Source organism: Piliocolobus tephrosceles, chromosome 9 (genome assembly GCF_002776525.5).
Source record: "Piliocolobus tephrosceles isolate RC106 chromosome 9, ASM277652v3, whole genome shotgun sequence".
In the NCBI taxonomy this organism is placed as follows: domain Eukaryota; kingdom Metazoa; phylum Chordata; class Mammalia; order Primates; family Cercopithecidae; genus Piliocolobus; species Piliocolobus tephrosceles.
Genome location: NC_045442.1, coordinates 28,442,331 through 28,466,304, shown reverse-complemented (window position 1 = coordinate 28,466,304; position 23,974 = coordinate 28,442,331). Strand labels below are relative to the sequence as shown.

Here is a 23,974-nt window from a genome sequence, read left to right as displayed (position 1 = left end):
ATTGCACAACTGCACAATGATGTAGAAATGGCGATTACTATCCTCCTCAATTTAGAGATGAAGAGACTGTGGGCAGGTGGAAACATGTGTCTTGTTCCAGCCCACTCTCCCTCTGATTCCACCTCTAGTGCTCTGTTCTGTAGCCATTCAACCAGACCTATCTCTGAGTCCCTTTCCGTGCCAGCTCCACAGCTAACCACACTCCCTGCCAGGCTTCCTGTAAACTCTGAATGTTTGCGCCCTCCTGTTTTTCCTTCTGTGGCAGCCCTCCTCCCGCCCCTGTCCCTGCAGGGGCACATTGATTGTACACTGTCAGCTTCCTCCCCCACTGAACCTGTAGCCACCCCGTATGGGCAGCAGATCCCTCTGGCATCAATGGTGGTGAGAGAAGCATTGCTAGCCCTCAGAGGACTTCAAAATTCTCTCCCTTTTATTTTTTTTTCCAAAAATATTTAAGGAGCAGAGAAGGATACCACTGGGAGGAAATGAGGGTAAAAGAAAGTTGTTTAAAGCTTCCAAAAGGGGCATGGGCCCTCCGTCGTTTACCACCTAAGCTGTCGGTGAGAAAAGATCCCAGTTCTTCTTCTTCTTCTCCATCTCACTCCCGCTCCTGTCTCATCATACCACTCAAGTGGGCAACAGCTGCATCCCCTTCTTCCAACGTGGTTGGCAGTCACTAGCTGAGCTCCAATTCCACTTCAGCCAGCAAGGCTCGTTTTTCAAATCCTCCTTCTCTGACAATATAACTCAAGCTCTTCCTATCAGAAATCACCCACAGAGTCACCTAGGAACTATGCATGTTCAAAGATCAACTCCTCCTGGGTACATCTTTTCTGTCCGTTCATCTGGAAACCAACTTTCTAGTCTCTGTGATCAGTAGCATTTTCTTTCAGGAGTCTTTTCAATTGACAGAAGATATTTCCAAAAATAGAGTTCACTGTGAGCCTTGGGTTCTTACCACCATAAGGCCCCCAAAATCCATCTAGTCAAGCTTTGAAAGAGAGGTTGAAGATGTTGACAGAACCAGCTTCTAAGAAAGGTGAAGGATGATAAACTAGATCCTTAGAAGCCATGCCAGGGATGGAAGATACATAGCTCTGGAGCAACTGTGCTCCTGCCTCCCTCTCTCTCTCTGTCACCCTTGGTAGACATCTATTGATCACCACCACATTCTATTCTGTTGAAACCAACGAATCCTTCTTAACACAATGCTCCAGGTTACCACAACCACCAAGCAACTTGGGTTGATATTCTCCTCCCCATTCCACTTTACTTTCCTCACCTGTGTCTTCTAAAACCTGTACCTGGGGAGTTGAATCTAAAATTCCAGGAAGAACTCGATGGATCTACTCACGAAGCCTCTCCCTACTCCTCTCACACCTACTGCCTGAATCCTGAACCCTGAGCCCAGGGGTTATTTTTGGAAACTTGAGTCTCAAAACAGGTTGGCTATCTGTGTGCTCCCTGATGCTGATGGGAGCTTGACAAGCTGTAGCCTGGCTTTAATTTCTCATCTTGAAGCATTAAATGTCAGGAGCTCAATTAACATTTTCATTATTGCATTTTTGTTGTGCTCCTATTTAGGCTACAGATGTGTGGGAGCTAACATTCTCCTCCTGCTATTTTTAAAGAAAAAATATCAGCCAATATGATAAACTCTTATATGTTTAGGATTCCTTCCTGGTTGTCAGAACCTCCTCAAGTGCACGTCAATGTTGGAACATGATCCAATCATTTGTTTTCCCATGCATTCATTCTACAATTATTTATTGAGTACTATTACGTTGGGGGCATTTTTTTAGGTTCTGAGAAGAGCACTGCCTATTGGGAAAACTAAATCAATATAGATGGACTAGAAAAGCTTGACCACTTTCTTTTTAATAAGCATAGCCACAAGGTGATGGAGTGCCAGGGGAAGAAAAAGAAGGGTAGAGAGAAGAGGAGAGTGTGAAAGGATGGAAGCAGCAAGTGTGGTCGGTCTAGGCATAAGCCAGGTGACTTCTTTTCCTGCCATGTTTGGTGGCCATGGTATGCTGAGTGTGGTCATCTTCTTCTGGGCACTGTATAATTTAGGTTACATAGTCTGTGCCATTGGGTCACTCAACTGCCTGGCACTCAAGTAGCAAACACACAGACACACAGTTATGCGCGCGCGCACACACACACACACACACACCAGTTTTTCTCAGGCTCCTATGCTCAGTTTCTCCATATGTGTCTACTCTTCCAGTCTTTGCTTCCTTCAGGGAACACCTGTCAGGAGCAATGTAAGAGATTATTGGTATACAGAGTAAATAATTCAAGAGACCTGAACTAATCGATATTCAGTCTTTGACTCATGTCATTGAATGATGCACTTCTGTCATACTATTTAAATTTTCTCCCATATTGGGTTTTTCTTCCTGCTGGGCTTCTGATATGGCACCAAGAAAGAAACTGCACAAATTAGCTGTAAATATTACTTAGAAAACCTTTACTCTCTGCTCCCCCAGCCCTAAGCACACTTAATTGGTAAACTCCTGACAATCTCAAATGATCTGCTTATGTTTCAGGCAACATTGGCCCGGAGCTCTCATATACTGATATTGGTGTGTTCATCTCCTCCGATGGGGGCAACACATGGAGACAGGTAACTGGGTGAATTGAGAAAAAGGGAGGAGGCATTTAGAGTAAGTTCTACCAATCTCTCTCTCCATCCTGTAGATTCTCAGTCTCATTATGACTTTGTAGTTTCAAAACACTTGAAGCAGCTGTTCAGTTTGGTCAATTTGGCTGGCAGGTTAGAGGGGTAATGGGGCAAAATGAGAAGGGCATTGGGCAGGGAATAGGAGGAACTGGAATTTTCCCAGGTCACTTATTCTTTCCTTCAGCCATATGTATGTAACAGGTCCAGATGCTAAGTACTGTGCTGGTTGCTGGGGATACAACTGATAAAACTGTTTTTATCATTAGTGTGCCAAGAGTTCTTGGCAAGCTGTTCTCTTCACCTTTGGGGATGTGTTTCTGTATCTACAAAATGCAAGGATTAGAACGTTAAAACTGACAAAGCCATGGAAGTCAGTGGTTGTTTAAGTATTGTGTAGACTGTCTTGAGTAAGTATGAAACAGCTCACTAGATACATGACTGCATGAAACGTTAATTCAGTTTTACAAACACTTACAGCAATGCTGTCCAATAGAATGTTCAGCGATGATGGAAAAGTTCTGTATCTGTGCTTGCCCATGCAGCTGTGGAGCACTTGAAATGTGACTACTATGTCAGAGGAATTAATTTTTAATTTTATTTATTTTAATTAATTTAAATGTAAATACTCTCTTTTGGCTACTATACTGGACAAATAGATTTATACAATGTCAACTAGGTGTCAGGTTCCAGGAGGCAATTGAATAATTTGGCGTCCCTTTCCTTAAAAAGCTCAAAATTAAATAGAAGAAATGGGTTCATAACCAACTAACTATAGTTCAGGGTGATAGTAGTATTTTAGTGGCATTATTAGCACACAAAGAAAAGAGAGGAATACATCCTGCTGGAAAAACCGGGAAAGACATCACAATAGGAGTGACATTTTACTAAGTCTTAAAAGTGAGACAGTTTCTCCATGGAGAAGACAAGAGAAGGACAATGAATATCTTGATGGTAAAGGTAGAGTCACCATATGAACTCTAGTTAGATAATTTCCTGTTTGGATCCTTTAGTGAAGATTGTCATCACCACCACCATCATCATCCCCATTTCCACCAGTGTCAGCACTACCAGCATTGTAAAGATTACCAAGTACCTATGAGACAAAAGCAACTATGTCAAGTACTGCAAGGCACACAGTCAAGAATAAGGTTCCTACCCACAAGGTCATAATCAGGTGACTGGGGAACAGATACATAAATAAGATCATACCCTTCAAAATGTAAAATAACCTATTATGAGAGCCAAAGGAGGGTGGAAGCTGGAATACAAACTCATCTGGTACAAAATATCCTCATAGACAAACCATTTCTGGAGGTCTCTCTGCCTCAAGAAGTAGCTCACCTGACCAGTGTAATCAATACTTTTTCTTTCCTCCTTTCGTAAACAGCTAAGGAATCCACTTTTTCACTCCAGTGCTAGACAGGGCAAAAATGAGCAGTGGCCAGATGGTAAAATCAAGAGGAAAGGATGAAGATAACTTCTCCCTCCTCCCCAGTGCCTCCTCCTGTGTTCCTCATTCTTAGGCTTCAACCCAGCAGTTCCATTATGTGGCTTATCACAGAGCCATCCTTTAAGCTCTGGAGAGAAAAGCCTAGCATTGCAGACTCAGAGTCTATGTTTATATCTGGAATATAAGTGAATCACCCTTAGGTCCTTTGTGCATTGAGGCTCGTCATTAATAGGGACATTTTTCTTTTCTTTGAAGATAAATATGAAAAAAAAAAGAGGTTTAGGACTGAGAAACTACTTTTTCTCTCTAAGGTTCCCTGGGGCATATATATAGGAGACCCCATTCCTCCTACCCATTCCCCCTTTACATCTGTCTGTACCTCCTTATCCTCTTATAGCCCTCTTCACTTAACCCACCATCCCAACTTCTCCATCTAGGCTGCATAAACCATTATCAGTGGTTAAGTGCTGTAGGAATTCTCCAAGCATACTTTCCCCTAGAAGATCTAAAGTTGAGATTAGTTCTCTGCTGGAGAAATAGTTTTCCTGTTTAAGGTTGAAGATTGAAAAGTCATATCTGGTATAAGCATTGATAGATGTGAGCTTAGGTCTGAAGTTCTCTTGACTCAGGACCTTGTATTGCAGTCAGTGCTTAGAAAATGCCTGTGGTTAGATGGAGGGACGGATGGATGGATGGAACACTGAATAAGTGAATGAATGAGTGAATGGATGGATAAGTAACAGACAAATAGACGAAATAAAGAATGAATAACTTTAGGTCCCTGGATATACTGTGTTCCAATGACCACTTAGAGTAGGGATTCATAGACACCCAACTTGGGTCTTCATCCAACTTGCAGGGAGGTGGTGGCTATATCAGTTATTAGTTTTACCATAGTTGGTGAAAAATTGTCTTTTAAGTTCCTAGATAATGTATAAACAACACTATAAAACACAGACCATTGACAAGTTAGCAGACGTCTGAATAGCTGAGGAAGAAGAGAAGAAGGCTGAGTAGTAACTTAGTTACCTAGAAAGATAGGGGAATTTCTTCGAAGTCATACTTTGCTTTGGGTTATCTAGTTGAGCATGCACCTTTTTGCCTCACCTTCATGTAGCATGCTGGTTCACAGTACTAGTAGTGGAAGGAGCCCTGGAAATGCAATTTGAGTGGCCTAGGGAGAGTTACTTGTTTTCTGTGAGCCCATTTCATCATCAATCAAATGGAGATAATACTTATGAAACTATCTGATAGTGCTGTTGGAAGGCTTAGAACCTAGATGAAACAATGTATATGAAAGACTGTAAACTGTTAAGCACTATGCAAATGTAAGGTGCTGCTATGATTGTTGTTGTTGTTGTTGTTCCAGATCTTTGATGAAGAGTACAATGTCTGGTTCCTAGACTGGGGTGGCGCCCTCGTAGCCATGAAACACACACCTCTGCCAGTCAGGCATTTGTGGTAAGGAGAGCTCCCTACCCTATTAATGAGCTAATGAGCAGCTTTTTAGTGGAGAGAATTGTGATGAGTTATTCTGCATGGTTTTGTACCCATTTGTACATTTCCTCATCCATTTATTTATCCATCCATCCATTTAATAGCTTTTACATCATCTAACTCATAAGTAGCAATAGTAGGCCAGATAATTCAGATGGGGAGGGGTAATGAATGGGGTGGGTGGTAATGAGTGGTCAGATAAGGCAGAAGACAGCGGGAAGGACCTGCAGTTCATGTAGCCAAGATCAGTAATCCAAAACAGGAGAGATGGAAATTGGAAGAGGAGGGTTAAGTACATGTAACAGATACTGAGTTCGGTTCTAGAGAAGTTGAGTTAGTGGTTTCCATGAATATTTCAGCAGAAATGGCCGTGAGTTGTCAAATATCTGAAGATCGGGAATGGTCTAGGCTGACACTTTAGCTTTGAAGTCATTAGCCACTAGGTGGTAGTTAAAGCTATGGTAGTGGGCTCAGTGCCTCAAGAGAGTGAGTACAGGGAGAAACCAGGGACTCCTATGGACTCTGCTGAAAACCAATATTCAGAGTGCAGGAAGAAATTATGGGACAGGCTAAATAGAAATGGCCAAAATATAGAAACTCAGGGGAAATATTTTCATGAATGCTGAAGAAAGGGGTGATTAATAGCATCAAATTCTACAATCAGATCAAGTCAGTTATGGAATAATAACAACCTAGGATTAAGCAATATAGGAGGTTATTCATGATTTTTGTCAGAGTAGAATTGAAACAGAGGTGGGGATGAAAGTTAGACTGTAATAGATTTATAAACGAATGAACTACCGAGTGGATGATAAGCAATGAAATGAAATAGAGACAGTATAGATTATTGCTTTCAAAGAGTAAGATTATGAAATGGAGCTGACGGTGTATATGCAAGACCTTCCACAAGGACAGAGTTGAGTGAGAATAGATGATGATGATGATGATGACGACGACGACGACAGCGATGACGACAACTTGTTGCTGCTGTTGTTTTGTGTTTTTGGCAGGGAATGGATGAGTCTCGTGTGTATTTATGCCCTGAAGGGACAGAATTTCAGGCTGCAGATTCAGCAAAGGGAATATTTGGAAGAGTGAATATCTGTAGGTGGACAATATCCTATCTACAGTACAGTTGGTCGGATTCACATGGGCAGGAAGGTGGACCCTGGCCTAACTACCAGGTCTTAGATATTGGGCGATAAACACGTTTAGAGTAATAATTTTACCGGAAAGCATCAGACTGTAATCAGGAAAGGCTTAGGATTCCCTAATGGCAAATCCAATCTTCAGTCCCTTTGGCAAAGACTTAAGAAGGATTCTCTCAATTTGACCATTTTAAGTGAAACCATATGAAATTGTCATTTTTAGGTCAAAAATGATCAAATATTACCAGTTTCTTAAAGCTCAACCTAGTATATAGTGAAATAGTTCTACCACTATGATATGGAGAGATTGTGCAAATAAATGTTAAAAAGATGCGTGGAGCCATTTATAAGAGGAGCGCTCTCCCACCTCAAGGATGAGCTTGTAAAAGTTCCCAATGTAATTGTTTCTTATCCTTTTACTACTGATTTATATGGTTTTTTGGTAGTATCCAAATACTAGAATTGCTTGATATTAATGATTGTCAGTATTTATTGAGGGATTATTACATTCCAGGCACTGTTCTAAACTATTTACATGAATTATCTCATTTAATGCTTGACCAACCTATGTATGTAGGTACCTTTCTGTCACCCACTTATAATGGCATCAAAAAGCAAACGTGTTAAATACCTTTCTCAAGGCTAGATGTGTACCTGGCAGCACCAAGTTAGGTTTCTGTCATGGATGCTCTTCTGTTCTGGTTGCTAATTTTCTGTATACTATAACAAGCACACCTAGGCTTATGACATAGTCCCTGCCCTCCAGGAGATTATACTCAAGATAAGATGTTTAGGTAGTACATGCATGACTAGAAGTGAAAGCAATGTCTGCTAAAGGATGCTGACTGTGTGTATTGCTGGAATACTGAAGCCTGGTATGTAAGGAGCCTGGCAGCCTTCTCTCACCTCCTGCTGCAGGAGGTGACATGAGGACTGACCTTTGAGAGAAGGATACCAGGAGTTACAGGAGAGGTGAGAGGCAAGCCAAGGAAAGAGAAAACTTTGACTGAAGTCCAGAATTCGAGTAATGTAGGGGGTGTTCAGGAGACTATTTGATTGAGACCAAAAATGTAAATAGAGGTAGGTAGGACTCAGACGAACTTACATGCCAGTTTAAGGGATTAAAGTTGGTCTGGTAGGTAATTTTTTCTGCAATCAAAAACCCTCTGCCCCTGTAGAGGAAAGAGCTGTCTCTATTGTGGACTGAGTAGGACTTGCACTCTCAGAGAAGACAGCTTGAGTCTTAAAACAAGCTTGTTTTTAAACCAAGAAAGGCAATGTTTCTTAGCTCCCATCATGTTAAAAACTTCCATCTAAATCTTCATAAGAGAGTTGATAAATGTCCTACAGACAGGTCTAGCTGGCCTGGTTTCTTCCCTGTAAGTCCTGGAGAAGGGGCTAGCAACCAGCCCTTAAACTTGGCCATCACTCTCCTCGATTATGTAGGGACCTAGCACTTACTTAATCATTGATTCTTAAAGCATTCTGCAGAAGTTTCCTTGTGCTGAGGAAAGAAAGAGTTTATTTTTGTCATTTCCTTTTGGTGGTAGAAGAGGAGAGTATATTTGACATGGCAGGAGTACAGGGAAGAGAGTTTTGGTTTTGTCAAATCTTAGCATCCTTACATCTAACAGTTCAGTCTGATCCACAAAAGTTTTATCTCCAGAGACTGCCTCACTTCCAAACGGAGTGCTTGTCTGATTATGCCTGGAAGGAAACCATCCAAGTTGGGAAAATTACTCAATATTCATTTAGGAATATTTATGTAGGACCAAATCATGACTCTCAAAGTCATCACTACAAAGTTTGAGTTTTCCCTTGTTCAATGTAATATCTCTTTTCTTGGTAAAAGATGTTTATAGAGTTCAGGAAAAAAAAAAAAAGTAGTGTACTCCCACTGAATTTCCTCTTATAATAATAATGGTAATATCACCCTCCATTTGTTTGACTATTCTAACTTACAAAGTATTAAGAATGATTTTGCAAACTAAGCTTTTGAAATGGCATTATCTCCATTTATAGGATGTTGATACTGCCATTTGTCATAAATACTACAAATGTTTTCTTGAACATGACAGAGACCATGATTTTTGCTTACTTGCCTTTCTACGAATGCTATTCTCTAAGGCAGTCCCTGGAAGGGGTTAAATGCCAGCTGTTGAGTGTATGTGTTAGTAAACAACAGCAACAACAACAACAAACTCATTTGGGAATTATCCTTTGTAGGCCTCTTTCAAAGGCTAAGTGAGTTTTTGTAAGGGCTTGACACTGTTATTATCATCAATGTTTTCTTATGAAATTGTTGACTGATTTTTGTCTCCTGCTTGTGAGATAAAATCTTCTGAAACTTAAACCAACTTTTTCTTTACCAGGAGCTTCTAATTAAGTGACAACCCTCAAGGTAAACAAATAGCTCAATTTAAGAGGAAGATAGGTTAGGTAATCAGTTCATTGCCATTTTCTGTCATAGATCTCAGACTGACATTGTTTTATATACAGATGTACATATATTAATATTTGAAAAGGAAAAAGACACCAGATTACCCACTGGGATGTAGTGGCTCTCAGATTTAAATAATAGCTACATTGTCTTTAAGAGAAAATAAGAGTAGTAATTGAAAAGCTGGGGAAACTTTAGCTAGGCTAACAAGGCATGTTGTTTCCTACAAATTGAAATGATAGGTAGCCAGACAGGCGTGAACACAAAACAGCATACAAATGAACCCATCTGTTTGTGATCATGTACATTTGAATGCTTTGAGATTAGAACTAAGTGCTATTTCAGGGAAACCTTCCATCTCCTTTGTACCTGAGAAGCATTAGATAGAGTGAGATAAACAATGGACCGCCACTGAATACAGAGATCTAATGAAAACTCACCATCAGCAGAGCACCTAATGGGCAGGTAGATGGGGTGTGACTGTTTGCTTAGCGCTGACAAGCTGTCAGCGTCTCTCAATGGGATGTTCTTGGCAACGGAAAGGAAAACATCACCTGGCCTTTTGTGTTTCTTTGGTTGTGCGTGCTAGCATTTTGTTCAGAGAAACTTTCAAATGAAAACAATAGTTCTAAACAATACATGCCTCTGAAAAGCAAAACTGCATATGCTGTTCTGAAGAACTTCCAGGTGGCTAAAATGCTACCACCTCATGTGCTGGGGATAAAATGAAATGGAGCAATACACCTTACCAGAGGGAGGAACATTGATTCTCAATGACCACTGTAGTTCTCTATTTCTGTGCTAGAGACTTCTGAGGAGGATTCTGATTGTTACTGGCAGATTCTATTCCTTTTAGTTTATGTCATGTCAGTATCATAGTCATAGACACCTGAAGTAGGAAAAGGTCTTATAGAAGTCATTTAAAGTAGTATTATACTTGGTATAGCTGATACTTTTGTGACATCCCCAAAGAGTTACCTCAGTTTACCGAAATATCACAGTGCTAATCGACCTGCAAATGCCCACCGTACATAGTTCCCATCTTGTATAATGGCTTTAGTTGTTAGAAAGATTGTTTTTCATGCTGAACAATAATAAACCTACTTGTAATCTCTGCCCATTGACCTGTAATCTGCCACTCAGATCTATGCAGAATAAGCCTGCTACAGAGCTACATATGATTTTTACAAAAGTGCAGCTGGGAAGGACCTCAATGTATTTCTTAGAAATATCTTAGGCTAGAAAAGCCTTTCTAAGTTCTGGGAAATGATATGATATGCAACTCAAGACAGATTTTATTCATTTTTTCATTTATTGCATACATATTTGTTGAGCATATATTATTTATCTAGCATTAGTGTAGGGGCTGGGATACACTGTTGAATGGGACTGTGTACTTGGGAACTTATATTCTTATCCACAAATATTTGACTGTTCTCTTTAGAAGGGTCACATGGAAATCTTTTCTCCCTTATTCTATCTGTATGTTAAATAATTAATAGTTCCACATATCTGACTACATTCTGTCTAATTTCCTTCACTGACATTATCCCTTTTTGGTAGTCGATAAATAGACCTTTAAAATATTTGGAAACTTTCTCATTTACAAAAATTAAGATGCAATGGTAATTAATTCAGTTTTTCTTCTTCTTTTTCCGTAAGCCGCCTAAAATTCATATAACCTGTTTTTAGGACCATTTGCTTTTTACCTGTAATTACTCTTGTCAGTTTTTCTACAATTATTAAAATTGCACATAGTATTTAGGATTGGGTAGAAGGATTATTTCTTTTCTGATGCTTGTAATATATCTGTGAGTACATCCTAGACTCACAGTGGCTTGATCACCTCTCATGATAGTGGCATTGCCAGAAAATATTTAACTTGTAGTTGACCAATGACTCCAGTTTTTTTCAGCTTATTAGCTAATCTCATTTCTCTAGTTGTAGGTCTTGGTGGGTTTTGTTTTGTTTTTGTTTTTGTTTTTGTTTGAATTAAGCATTCTGCTTTAAGTTGTTTCTGTCTTATAAATGACTTCCAAATTTACATCCCCAATTATGATGAGAAATCCAAAGGTCTTCTTAACAATATTACAATATGGAAGTCCAAAAAGTGGCAATCTTAACATGGACCAAAACAAAAACAAACAGATGATAAACAAAAATTAGCTGGGTGTGGTGGTGTGCACCTGTAGTCCCAGCTTCTCAGGAGGCTGAGGCAGGAGAATCACTTGAACCCAGGAGGCAAAGGTTGCAAGGAGCTGAGAATGCATCACTATACTCCAGCCTGGCGACAGAGTGAGACTCTGTCTCAAAACAAAACATAACAAAACAACAACAAAAACAACAAAAAAGAACAAACAAAAAAACTGCTTCTCCTGATTTTCTAATTTCCCTGTCAATTGCTTAACACTCCTACAAATCAATATTTTCCATGATTTCTTTCTTTTGCTCATGCAACCTCTATATATTTTATCACCAAATTCATTGACTTCATCTCTAAAAATAACCTAAATATTTCCAATTTTTTCCCCTATAACAATCTTCATCCAAGCCCCATCTTGGTGTGGTCTCTTAAATTACCACCCCTCCCCAACTCATTTCCTTGAATCCACTTTGGGTCTTGATAATCCATTTATCACAGAGAATTGAAACTTGTCTTTTAAGGCTTAAATCAAATTATATTATTTCAACTGAAAATAAGGTCCTTCATGATTTGGCTTCTGCCTTACTTTCTGTTCACATTAAGTTACAACCACTGACCATCTTTCTGTTCTTCTCACAGTGCAGCTTTTTCATATTAGACCTTTCCTCTGTAATGGTTTTCTCCTGAATCTTTACATGGATACTTCCACTTATCATTTAGATTTCAGTTTAAATGTCATCTCCGTAGAAACGGCTTTCTTAAATTTTTAGTACAAAGTAGCTGTTTGGTGACTATCAAATCACCTTATTTTAGTTGTTTCCATGATACTTATTTCTAACTCATAGTTTTGCATTGATTTATTTCCATATTGTTCATCTCCTCACACTAGAAAATAAGTTCTGTGGAAGCCAGGAAATTTCTATTCATTTCTGTATCCCTAAACCTGAGGTCACTGCCAGATCAGGCACGTAGTAGTAGGCGTCAGTAACATTTTCATAAATTCATTTTATTTGACTTTGATTCTGTAGTCCTGTGTTGCCACTATTTGGAGATCAATTGGAATTTTGCTTCTGTCTCCCTGAGTATTGGCAATCCTACTGATTTCAATTTCACCTGTGGAGCTATTAAGGAATTCGCAGTTCCATTGTCTTGGCCATTAATGAGCTACTGACCTGAGGAGGAGAAAGTACATCCCTTGGGGATACCATTCAATATAGAATTCAGTATACAATATATCACCTCAGGATATTTGAAAACTTCTAGTCATCAAATAATAATAAGTTTCACAAACAGCAGCCTATCCAGACCCAAATATTTGATAACTAAGAGATTAAGTCTTCTAATGTTATTTTTTTTGGAGTTTCTTTAAGCAGTTTCGTCCTTCATAACTGCCTCAGTGTGAGAATAAAGTATTAGAAATCACTGATCTCAGATCACCCTAGCTCTGGAGTCCTGCCCACCTGCTTGTGTTTACTTATGTCATCCTTGGGCTTCAGTTATTGTCTATGCTACCTTTCCTACCTGGACTTTGGCGTTTCTCGTCCTGCCTTTAGGTATCTGCTGATCCACTCTTTCCTCTAGCAAGGATTTTGCTCCTTCTGTGTGAACTCATTTCATACAGCAGGCCCTTGATCATCTATAATTTCTCTCCCCATCTGGAGGTCCTATCTTGATGCTGGTAGGCTGTGATGGTCTCTCCGAATCTGCTCTCTGTGGGTCTTCTCTTCATTGTATAAACTAAAGATGGTTGTCCTGTGCCCTGCTCGTTATGGCAGTGACATGAAGACTCCTCCTTCCCTGCAGTGCTCATGGCACTCACTGCAATTGGCTTTGCTAATGCTGATCTTATTTATTTATTTATTTATTTTGAGATGGAGTTTCACTCTTGTTGCCCAGGCTGGAGTGCAGTGGCACAATCTAAGCTCACTGCAACCTCTGCCTCCTGGATTCAAGCAATTCTCCTGCCTCAGCCTCCCAAGTAGCTGGGATTACAGGCATGTACCACCACGCCTGGCTAATTTCTTTTTTTCTTTTTTCATATTTTGTAGAAGAGGGTTTCACCATGTTAGTCAGGCTGCTCTCAAACTCCTGACTTCAGGTGATCCACCTGCCTTGGCCTCTCAAAGTGCTGGGATTACAGGCATACGCCACTGCACGTGGCTCATGCTGACCTTTTATTGATAAGGAAATCCTGAGAATGAGACAGAGAGAGGCCTTAAATTCACTTTGGCTTTCATCTGCCAAGACAATAACCAGTTTGTCCAAAGTCACCAAAACAAACCAAACAAAAATCCCAACTAATACTTTCTTACCTTCTGGACTTACCGGCCAGAGTTCACTTGTTAGTGGCCACAACACATTCTGAAACAACTATGATTATTTTAGGAACTGATGGAATACATGGTAAAAAAAAAAAAAAAAAAAAGTAAAGTTCATTCCCAATTATACATGTTTTCACTTTTGAAATGAGAAACCCATTTCTATGAAAAGCAATTTAGATATGCCCAACTTTCTTGGGGTTAGTTTAAATGATTATTTAGCCTTCAATATATTTTTTAAAAAGACTGAAATAATCAAATCCTTAAAATTCAAGACAGATAATGACAATTTAGGAGCTCATAAAGATGTTTATGGCAGACTGTCTGCATTTCATTCGTGAATACGGATCAAGGTATACCATAAATGCAAAAATTGTTGTCTGAGAGACTGGTTACTCTAGCTGGGTTAAGAGATTGACTTTATTATTGTTTTTAATCTGTACATTAGGACAAAGAGGATAAAACAGAGAGTAAATCAGAGACAGAGAGATAGACAAAGAAGTAAGTGAGTAGAGAGTGAACCATGTGGGCTGGCTGTTAATGGGGTGGTAATTCACATCCAGCTTATGGGTGCCAGTGTAAGTCATGCTTGAGAAGTGATTGGATAGATTTAAAGAGGGTCCATCATTATTCCTTATTATTTCATTCACGTATTCATTTAACATGTATATAGTATCAATTATATGCTGGGTTTTCTGTTAACTACTAAGAATAGAAGAATTACTGGTATAGTGTTTGACCTAAAAAAAATACTCCCAGTTTAGGCTGGGCATGGTGGCTTACACCTGTAATCCCAGCACTTTGGGAGGCCAAGTGGGAGGATTGCTTGCAGCCAGGAGGTTGAGACCAGCCTGGGCAATAAAAGAAGACCTCACCTCTACAAAAATAAAATTTTTAAAAAAAATTAGCCAGGTCCAGTGGTACACACCTGTAGTTCTAGGTGTTTGGGAGGCTGAGTTGGAAGAATCACTTGAGCTGAAGAGTTCAAGGCTGCAGTGAGCTATGATCACGCTGATGCACTCCAGCCTGAGCAACAGAGCGAGACCCTTGTCTCTTTAAAAAAACAAAAAACATGGCCGGGTGCGATGGCTCATGCCTGTAATGCCAGCATTTTGGGAGACCGAGGTGGGTGGATCACGAGGCCAGGAGATCGAGACCATCCTGCCTAACACAGTGAAACCCCTTCTTTACTAAAAGTACAAAAACATAGCCAGGCTTGGTGGCATGTGCCTGTAGTCCTAGCTACTCAGAAGGCTGAGGCAGGAGAATGGCTTGAACCCAGGAGGTGGAGGTTGCAGCGAGCCGAGATCGTGCTACTGCACTCCAGCCTGGCAACGGAGTGAGACTCCGTCTCAAAAAAATAAAAAAAAAAGATGAAACAAACAAAAAACCTTCACAGAAATATTATTTACCATTATATATATTATATATATAAATATTATGTGTATATATTAGAATTTATGTGTGTGTGTGTATACACATACTGTGAGGAGCATTGTAAGACAGATATATTTGTGTTATATTTGTTATTAAGGGGTTATTCAGTGATAAGACATACATGATCTCTGAACTCCCAGAGTTTATAATCTTGAGCTGAGATATTCAAGATCAGTTAAGGAGTCAGTAGTCAGCACTATGATAGGAGAAGGCCTGGGTATTATAGGAACATATAGAAGGGAATTTTAATCCTAAATTATGGAAATAGAGTAGAATTAAGAATCAGCCAGAGCAAAACTGATCATAGAGGATGAAGAAACTAAGGCTGTCTTGGGGAAGAAGGGATACTGAGAAAAGCTTCTCAGAGGAGATGGTCCTTGGGCTATGCCCCCTGGTTAAATCAAGGGGCAGACAGGTCCTTGATAATATCAAGAAAGGAAAGGAAACAAGCACTCAGAATTGCTCAAGTCTCCTCCACTAGTTGCATGTTTTTAAAGCATTGCAGGTTCTCTTTCCACAAGGGGCCAGACCTTCCTCTTACCTTTGGATGAAAGATGGGGCAGTGTTGCTCAGAACATCTCAGACTCTCAGTGGTCATCCCTAAAAGCCCCTTAAAGTGGCACTGGGGAGGGAAAATGATCCTAACATCTGTTTTGAACAATAGAAAATTGCTGTTTGTAAGGTTTGATCTGAAAGACAAACCCCCTCCCTTTCCTTCGGGTCCACCAGCCTTACTCAATTTGTGTCAGAACCTCCAAGGGCTGAATGGATTTTGCTGTAAATTGAACCTCAGGTTCCATTCTGAGTACTTGAAACGTGACACTCCATCCACTAAGCCCTCCTGCTTGGGTTGTTTGTCGATTCTAATGTGTTGAAATATATCTGCAGCTCTAGGTGCTGTCTCCGCCCGAGTCTGGAAATGCAGTTTTGATCAAATCTCATAATAATATGAGGAGATGTTGAAGATTAAAAAGCTATTGATAATCCACACTGCCACAAAGCAAGATACAGAGGAAAATTTAATAACCTGAAAAATGGTTACAGAAGAGTGTGGCTTTATTTTCAGCTGTCTTTTCTGTGTACTTGTTTCCAACACAGGGTGAGTTTTGATGAGGGCCACTCTTGGGACAAGTATGGTTTCACTTCGGTTCCTCTCTTTGTTGACGGGGCTCTGGTGGAGGCAGGAATGGAAACCCACATCATGACGTGAGTACTTCTTTTGCTGTGGTAGGAAGAAGACCAGAGACACTGGTTCTACTTTCATTGGGGCCTTGGATTTTTCCCAGGGAACCCTACACCAAAGTAGTCCAATCACTGGGCCACAATTTCCTCATCTATAAAATGGAAATACTTACTTTTGTATCTACAAACTCAAAAAACTACTGCCAGGATTAGAGAGGCTAGGGTCCTAATTGAACAGTCAAAGTTTCTAATGGAATTTAAAGAATTATAGCAAATTCCCATTTATTTGAAACCCAAGCAAACAGAAAACCTATGTCATTAGATGGGGTCTTTTTTTTTTCTCTTTCTGAAACAGTCTAGTGGGAGATAAGGAGCAGGGGCAGGGATGGAGGGAGTAAAACAGTCAACTTACTGAAATCAGAAAATATTTTAAGATATGTCGCTTTCTCTCTCTCTCTCTTTCACACACACACACACACACACACACACACTCCACAGTTATTTCACTTCAGATTATTTCACTGTAAATTTTTTTCTATATTCTTTTATAATGAGATTTAATCTTAGAAATTGATCACCTGTGTTTATGTGTGCACATGTTTACATGGTAAGTGGGTAACCGTAATCCTCCACCAACCAAGACTGACCCCCACCTCCCCCACTCCCAATTGCCTGGAGCACCTTACACCTTAGCTCTTCACTGGACAGAGTGGAGTCTTGGGCAAAATTAAGAGGTATTTGCTATAGCGTGGGGTTGGCACAGAAGGGCTCATAGCATGCATCTGTGCTGGTTCGGTGGAAGGGTGTATGACCTTCCTACTCGAAGGGACACTGCTCTTAATTTAACTTTTATGCACATAGATTTCTTTATAGTTTGAATTAGTCTTTTTCCAATGGTGATGGACTTGGAAGAAAGGCCAGTCTAGGAGCCAGTAAGTGATCAGTTATAAAAAAAATTCTTTATGATTATATTTATGCAATTTTGATCGAATCTCATAGTTTGGCCCCATTCTCTTCTGTGAGGCCTATTAGAACTCATTGCATCTTCTGTTGGGCATTACTTTGAACAATACCATGTGTATGCCAATCTCTACATGACCTGGTATTCCCTAGCAAGTTTAAGGCCACAGCTTAAGTTCTGTGTTTATCTAATCTTAAATGGCAATAATTTTTTTCTCGGCTTCAGATGGAGTTTAGCTGGTCACATGGATGTGAGGGAGATTGACCTCAGAGCCAAACCATTTACTGAAAAGATGAGATAGCACTTCTGTTTTCCTTTCCTCCTGGCCAAGACTCCCTAAGAGCTTGGCAGAGCTTCTGTGCCTGTTTTATCTTGCTTATCAAGATACTTAGAGAATACAGCATAATTATTTTCTTATAGAGGATCTGGGGGGAGCAGAGGTATTTGTGTTTTTATGAAATTATGATGGATCTTGGAAGCATTCCTCAAAACAAGTATAAACAATTCAAGTTACCTATTTTAACATTTTGTTAAATTCAGAGTTTCTTTTGTATGGAAACAACACAGATTTTGTCAGGACTCTTCAGATAGCTGAACAAGCCCTGGAAGGGTTGCCAAGAGGTGATTTCTGTCTATATTCTAAATTTGAAAATGGCATTGAAACCAACTGACCTACCAGGGTTGCCCATTCGTGGAATGGCAATGGCAAAGATTGAAACAGGAGTTTTTAAAAATTATATATTTCTGTAGGAACTGTGAAGACAGGGAGTCCATTTGGGGACAAGAATGCTTAGCTTTGCCATTGAATTGAAAACTTATTAATAAAGTAGGTCATTCGAACACTGTATCCTTCCTCTTACTGTTAACCCTGATTCTCTCTTTAGCTCAGTGTGGTCAGGGAGAAAAAACAGCCACTCTAAGGTTCTGTTGCTTTCTCTTATCCATTGATTTGGAGAGTTTATATATTTAACAGTTAGAGAGCTTCTAATATATATCAGACCTTGTTAGATCTGAGGAGATTTTACAAAGGCAAATGAAATTCTTTGTCTGCAAGGAGCTCTCGGGCTAAAGTGGTGAGAGTAGGTGGGGATAAGTAATCACTGTGGTACCCTAGTTATACAGCCAGGAGATAGCAGAGGAAAACGAAGACTTCACACACACAGTAGGTGACAATTGACTTGGTCTGGAAGTTTTCATAGCAGTTCACAAGTGGAAAGCCATATAATAGACAATGAAATTTAAGTTCTAAAAAAACGTAGATTTTTAATAGTTTTATTCACTAATACAAACTCAGTGCCGAAAGCAGGGATTGGCATGTAGTAGGAAGTCAGTGATCGTTGAATGAATGAATGATATCAAGGCAAAGGAAAGAACACAAACAAAGGTAAGAGCCATGAAAGAGGGTGGCTGGGTGTTTAGGGGGTAAGACTATGAAAGATTTTAGGTCACATTTGGGAATTTGACCTGTATCCAGAGTGAGATTTTTGAAATTAAAAAATCTTATCAAATCACAAGTTTTCTTAAAACCCATGGAGGCCTTTCCATTGCCTTTAGGATAGATTCTAAACTCATAGAATGGCCTACAAGTATCTATATCGACCACCTGCTTAGGGCTTTTTCTCCAGCCTCGCTGACCTGACCACCCTTTTCTGATAGACTGGTTCTTTGTATCTGCCAGAATGAGCCTCGCCTCCCTATGTAAACAACTACATTCCGAAGTATCTTTCTGATCTCAGCTTAAATGTCAGTTCTCATAGCCTTCCAGATCAGGGTGGGCTCCCATGCTGTATGTTATCTGGCCTGATTTATTTTTTCCTTCACAGCACTTTAGATAGTAAATATTAATACAAAGGGTATTAATTTTTGAATATCTTTTCCCCTCCGTCTTCATCTACCTTTAAGACAGACATATGGATGCACACACATGTGCACATGTACACAGACATCCCTGCAACTTCCCATGAGGGAGGATCTTTGTGTATCTTGTTCTTTCAGCGCCATGTATTTATCAGGCTTGTGCTAACATGGAGGATTTAACAGTATATATGTACTGGATACATGAATTATTAAATGGAAGAATCAAGTGACTTCTAAAAATCTTACCTTTGTTGTGATTGTTGTGATTTTTCTGGCCCATGGCTCTAGCATGTTAGGAAATTGATTATAGATCTCTAGAGATTCTGGAATGCTATAATCAGAATGCAGTAGTTGCAAATCATGGGGGTTGGGGTTGGATAGGAATCAAGAGCAGACTGCATGTGTGTGTAGAGGTGTCTATATGGAGGTTATGATGCATTGGGGTGGAATGGCATGTGGGCACAAAAGGGCAGCTGGAGAATGAGGAGCTTACTGGGAACGATTCTGATTTCCTCCATTTTACACAAGAATCTGCCCAATTTCCACTTGTCCTGGAGGCCAGTGCTCCAGGAACATGGACACTTCTAACACTGTAGCTTTGCAGGAGGATTTACATGGGAGACAGTCCCCAGAGTGGAGGCCTGGGAATTGGTTACTTTTATTGCTCTTTTTTCTACCGTCTTTTCAAATGTTATTATTTCAACATCCCCCCAGTAACTGTGATGGGAACCATCTAGTCTAGCCTGATTCAAAATGAAATGTGACCATTCTTATTACTTAAAGCTGAGGAAAGGGCTGATTGACAAGCTGGAGGGCCTATTGCAGTCTCAGGCAGTGGCTCTCCAGATGATGAGATGCCTGTGGCTGTTGCAGCACTTGGACCTCTTTTGTCCACTATTTCATGAAAGGCTGTTTGTCCCTTGATTAGCACTTTAAAGAGAGCTTTTCTTTAGCTTGACTCAGATGTGGGATGAGATAGAAAAACACTGCTTTCCTGCATCCTCAAAGCTATGTTTGAAATTCTTTCCTGATAAGAAATGTTTGAACCAATTGGCTATGGTTTAGCTAAACTTTTACAGGGGCCAGAGAGAACCTGGCAGCTTCCTAGAAAAAAAAATCTTAGAAGGGAGAAGCACAGCTTCCCTGAAAGAGATCAGATACTTCTTACCATGAGTGAATGGCTAAAAAGCTTAAGGAGAGTTTAATCTGATTTGGAGGAACCCAGTGAAGACCTAGCAGCCAACTTGTGACTGTATAGCATCTTTTTTTTTTTTTTTTTTTTTTTGTACCAGGTATCACATTGAGCACTTTTTCAAACTTGATTGTATTGAAATCTCCCAACAACTCTGGAAGGTAGATAGGATTGGCATCATTGGCTAGATGAGGATGCTGAGGCTCAGCTCACATGTTCAGAAAGAGGCAAAATAAGAGCAAGGAATGGGAATTTCAAGCTCCAGGCTTGGAGGTAAAATTTGAAGGAAGGAACTATAATTCTCTAAGGTTTGTTCAGTCAAGGACTAACAAGGTGTGTGGGGAAACAGTGGCAGTATACCAGTTGTTTACTTAGTAGGATGAGTGCCTGCTGTGCTGCCAGACACCAAGTCACAGCAGACCTAGTTCTTGATGTTAATTCACAATCCATTTGAAAAAGTATGATAAATACATGAAATAATTAGGTAATGATTACATGGTAAGGTATGGTATAAATTTGTTGTTGTTGTTGTTCTTGTTACTGTTTGTTTGTTTGTTTGAGGCAGGGTCTCACTCTGTCGCCCAGGTTGGAGTGCAGTGATGCAGTCATGGTTCACTGCAGCCTTGACCTCCCAGGCTCAGTGATCCTCCTACCTCAGCCTCCCAAGTAGCTGGGACTACAGGTACATGCTACCATTCCTGGCAAATTTTTATATTTTTTATAGAGGTGGGATTTTGCCATGCTGCACAGGCTGGTCTTGAACTCCTGACCTCAAGTGATCTGCCCACCTCAGCCTCCCAAATTGCTGCAATTACAGGCACATGCGCCAGTGCACCTGGCCAGTATAGGAAGCATTTTAGTTGCCATTAGATATCAAAGATGTGATTGAAGACAGAGTGGCTATAAAGGGGTTCATGGCTATACAGAGAATAGGGAGCAAGGACTTTCCTGATGGGTGGAACAGTGTGAGAAGACATGGAATGGTAGGAATGTGCTGGACACTAAAGGAAAGTGAGAGGTGAAAAGGGCTAGAGATACCTTTGGCTAGGGCCAATTGCCTTGTAGACTCCTCTTATAAATCCAATTGTAATTGGCATAAATCTCTGATTAATTGTTCCACCAGCAGGACTAACAGCCAAAGTGAAGGGGAGAGAGATCATTTTGCTTAGAAAATTATGTGAACCCCAAAGCTGCAGAGGTTTTTTTTTTTTTTTTTTTCAAATGAAGCCTTTTCCGCTTAAAAAACTGTGACCACATGCCTAGCAGGGATCATTCTTTTAAATACAGCCTTAGCACAATGCAGAGGCTCAGCCCTGAGCTTAAATGCATTGTTTAGCCTCTAGTAACCGCATCCGATAAAGTCGTTGAAAATGAACCAGAGCTGCTTCCATTGATCTGTTTTTCAATTCTCTGTTGTTTGCTGGAAGAGCCTGATTTTACTTTGCCCAAAGTAAGTCATTCGAGTAATCGGCAAATCCGGTGGAACTCCCAAGTCATCACCTCTCAGGCTGGCTGCTTGATTCATAACCTTCCGATTGTCACCAGGCTTGCCAGCAACTCAGAGGCACACTCTTGTTTGTGCCAGTGAACACAAAAGCAGAATGCATGCCTGCAGAAAGGATATTAGATGATGGTAGGGTATACTGGGGACTGGCAACAGCCTGGAAGGAAAAAGCTTATTCTGATCAACAGATTGCTGTGTGGGCTCAGGAGGAGGGATGGTATAGTGGCTGAGAGCATGGGCTTTGGAGATTCACTTTCCAGGGAAGATGCTCAGCTCGCTGTTTACCACCTATGTGACTTTAGTACCTTGCTTCACTCTGCTCTGAGCTCCCATTTTCTCATGTGGTTGTGAGGATTAAATGAAAGAATAACCTCTATTGAAGAACATTGGAGATGTTGGTCATCTCCATGATCTAATGATCAAGAAACAGGCCACTTGCAGGGAAGAACTTTAGCCAACTAGAGCAGGGGTAGGCAGACTTCTTCTGTAAAGGGCCACACGGTAAAGATTTTAGGCTTTGCTGGCCACAGGGCTTTTGTTGCAACTACTCAATCTTTCTAGCCTAGTGGGTGAAAACAGCCTTAGACAGTATGGAGACAATTGGGCGTCCGTGTGTTCCAATAAAACTTTATGAACACTGAATCTTGAATTTCATATAATTTTCACACGCATGTCATAAAATACAATTCTTCACTTGCTTTCCCCCCAACCATTTAAAATGTAAAAATAACTCTCAGCTTGTAGGCCGTTCAAAACATAGAGCTGGCCAGACATGGCCCATGGGTTGTAATTTGACCCTGAACAAGAATGCCCATGGGGTTTTATCCATTGTAAATATATTAAAAATATCATTTGAATTTTTGACACGTTTTTACATACTTCCCGTATCTATAAATTGCTTCACCAATTGCATTTCCTAATAAAGTGTTGAAAATATATTTTTTATGAAATGGCTTAGAAGTTTCCTTATTTCTTTTTTTTTCATTTTTTTTATTATACTTTAAGTTCTAGGGTACATGTGCACAACGTGCAGGTTTGTTACATATGTATACTTGTGCCATGTTGCTGTGCTGCACCCATCAACTTGTCAGCACCCATCAACTCGTCATTTGTATCAGGTATAGCTCCCAATTCCATCCCTCCCCCCTTCCCCCTCCCCACAATAGGCCCCGGTGTGTGATGTTCCCCTTCCAGAGTCCAAGTGATCTCATTGTTCAGTTCCCACCTATAAGTGAGAACATGCGGTGTTTGGTTTTCTGTTCTTGCGATAGTTTGCTGAGAATGATGGTTTCCAGCTGCATCCATGTCCCTACAAAGGACATGAACTCATCCTTTTTTATGGCTGCATAGTATTCCGTGGTATACATGTGCCACATTTTCTTAATCCAGTCTGTCACTGATAGACATTTGGGTTGATTCCAAGTCTTTGCTATTGTGAATAGTGCCGCAATAAGCATACGTGTGCATGTGTCTTTATAGCAGCATGATTTATAATCCTTTGGGTATATACCCAGTAATGGAATGGCTGTGTCATATGGTATTTCTAGTTCTAGATCCTTGAAGAATCGCCATACTGTTTTCCACGATGGTTGAACCAGTTTACAGTCCCACCAACAGTGTAAAAGTGTTCCTATTTCTCCACATCCTCTCCAGCACCTGTTGTTTCCTGACTTTTTAGTGATTGCCATTCTAACTGGTGTGAGATGGTATCTCATTGTGGTTTTGATTTGCATTTCTCTGATGGCCAGTGATGTCGAGCATTTTTTCATGTGCCTGTTGGCTGTATGCATGTCTTCTTTTGAGAAATGTCTGTTCATATCCTTTGCCCACTTTTTGATGGGGTTGTTTATTTTCTTTAAAAAAGTTTTATTGAGGTATAATTGATATGCACAAAATTGCACATATTTAATGTATACATTTTGATGAGTTTGGATGTATATGTACACCCATGACCATCACCACAATCGTGGTTACTAAACATATCCCATCACCTCCAAAAATTACCTTTTGTTCTTTTGTGAGTTTTTTTGGTAAGAACGTATAACATGAGTTCTGTCCTCTTGATGTATTTTAAAGTGTACAATAATGTATTGCTAAATACAGGCACTATGTTGTACATCAGATTTCTGGAACTTACTCATCTTGCATAATTGGAACTT

The 23,974-nt window shown here is 40.1% G+C and overlaps 1 protein-coding gene across 1 annotated transcript in view; it reads left to right on the top strand.

Moving 5' to 3' along the window:
- SORCS3 (sortilin related VPS10 domain containing receptor 3) overlaps positions 1 to 23,974 on the top strand; it is a 620,529-nt gene that overhangs the window by 511,439 nt on the left and 85,116 nt on the right. Inside the window, exons 12-14 of the mRNA XM_023206212.2 lie at positions 2,553 to 2,629; positions 5,506 to 5,597; positions 16,218 to 16,325. Coding sequence (XP_023061980.2) covers positions 2,553 to 2,629; positions 5,506 to 5,597; positions 16,218 to 16,325 — 277 coding nt within the window. The remainder of the gene's footprint in view (positions 1 to 2,552; positions 2,630 to 5,505; positions 5,598 to 16,217; positions 16,326 to 23,974) is intronic.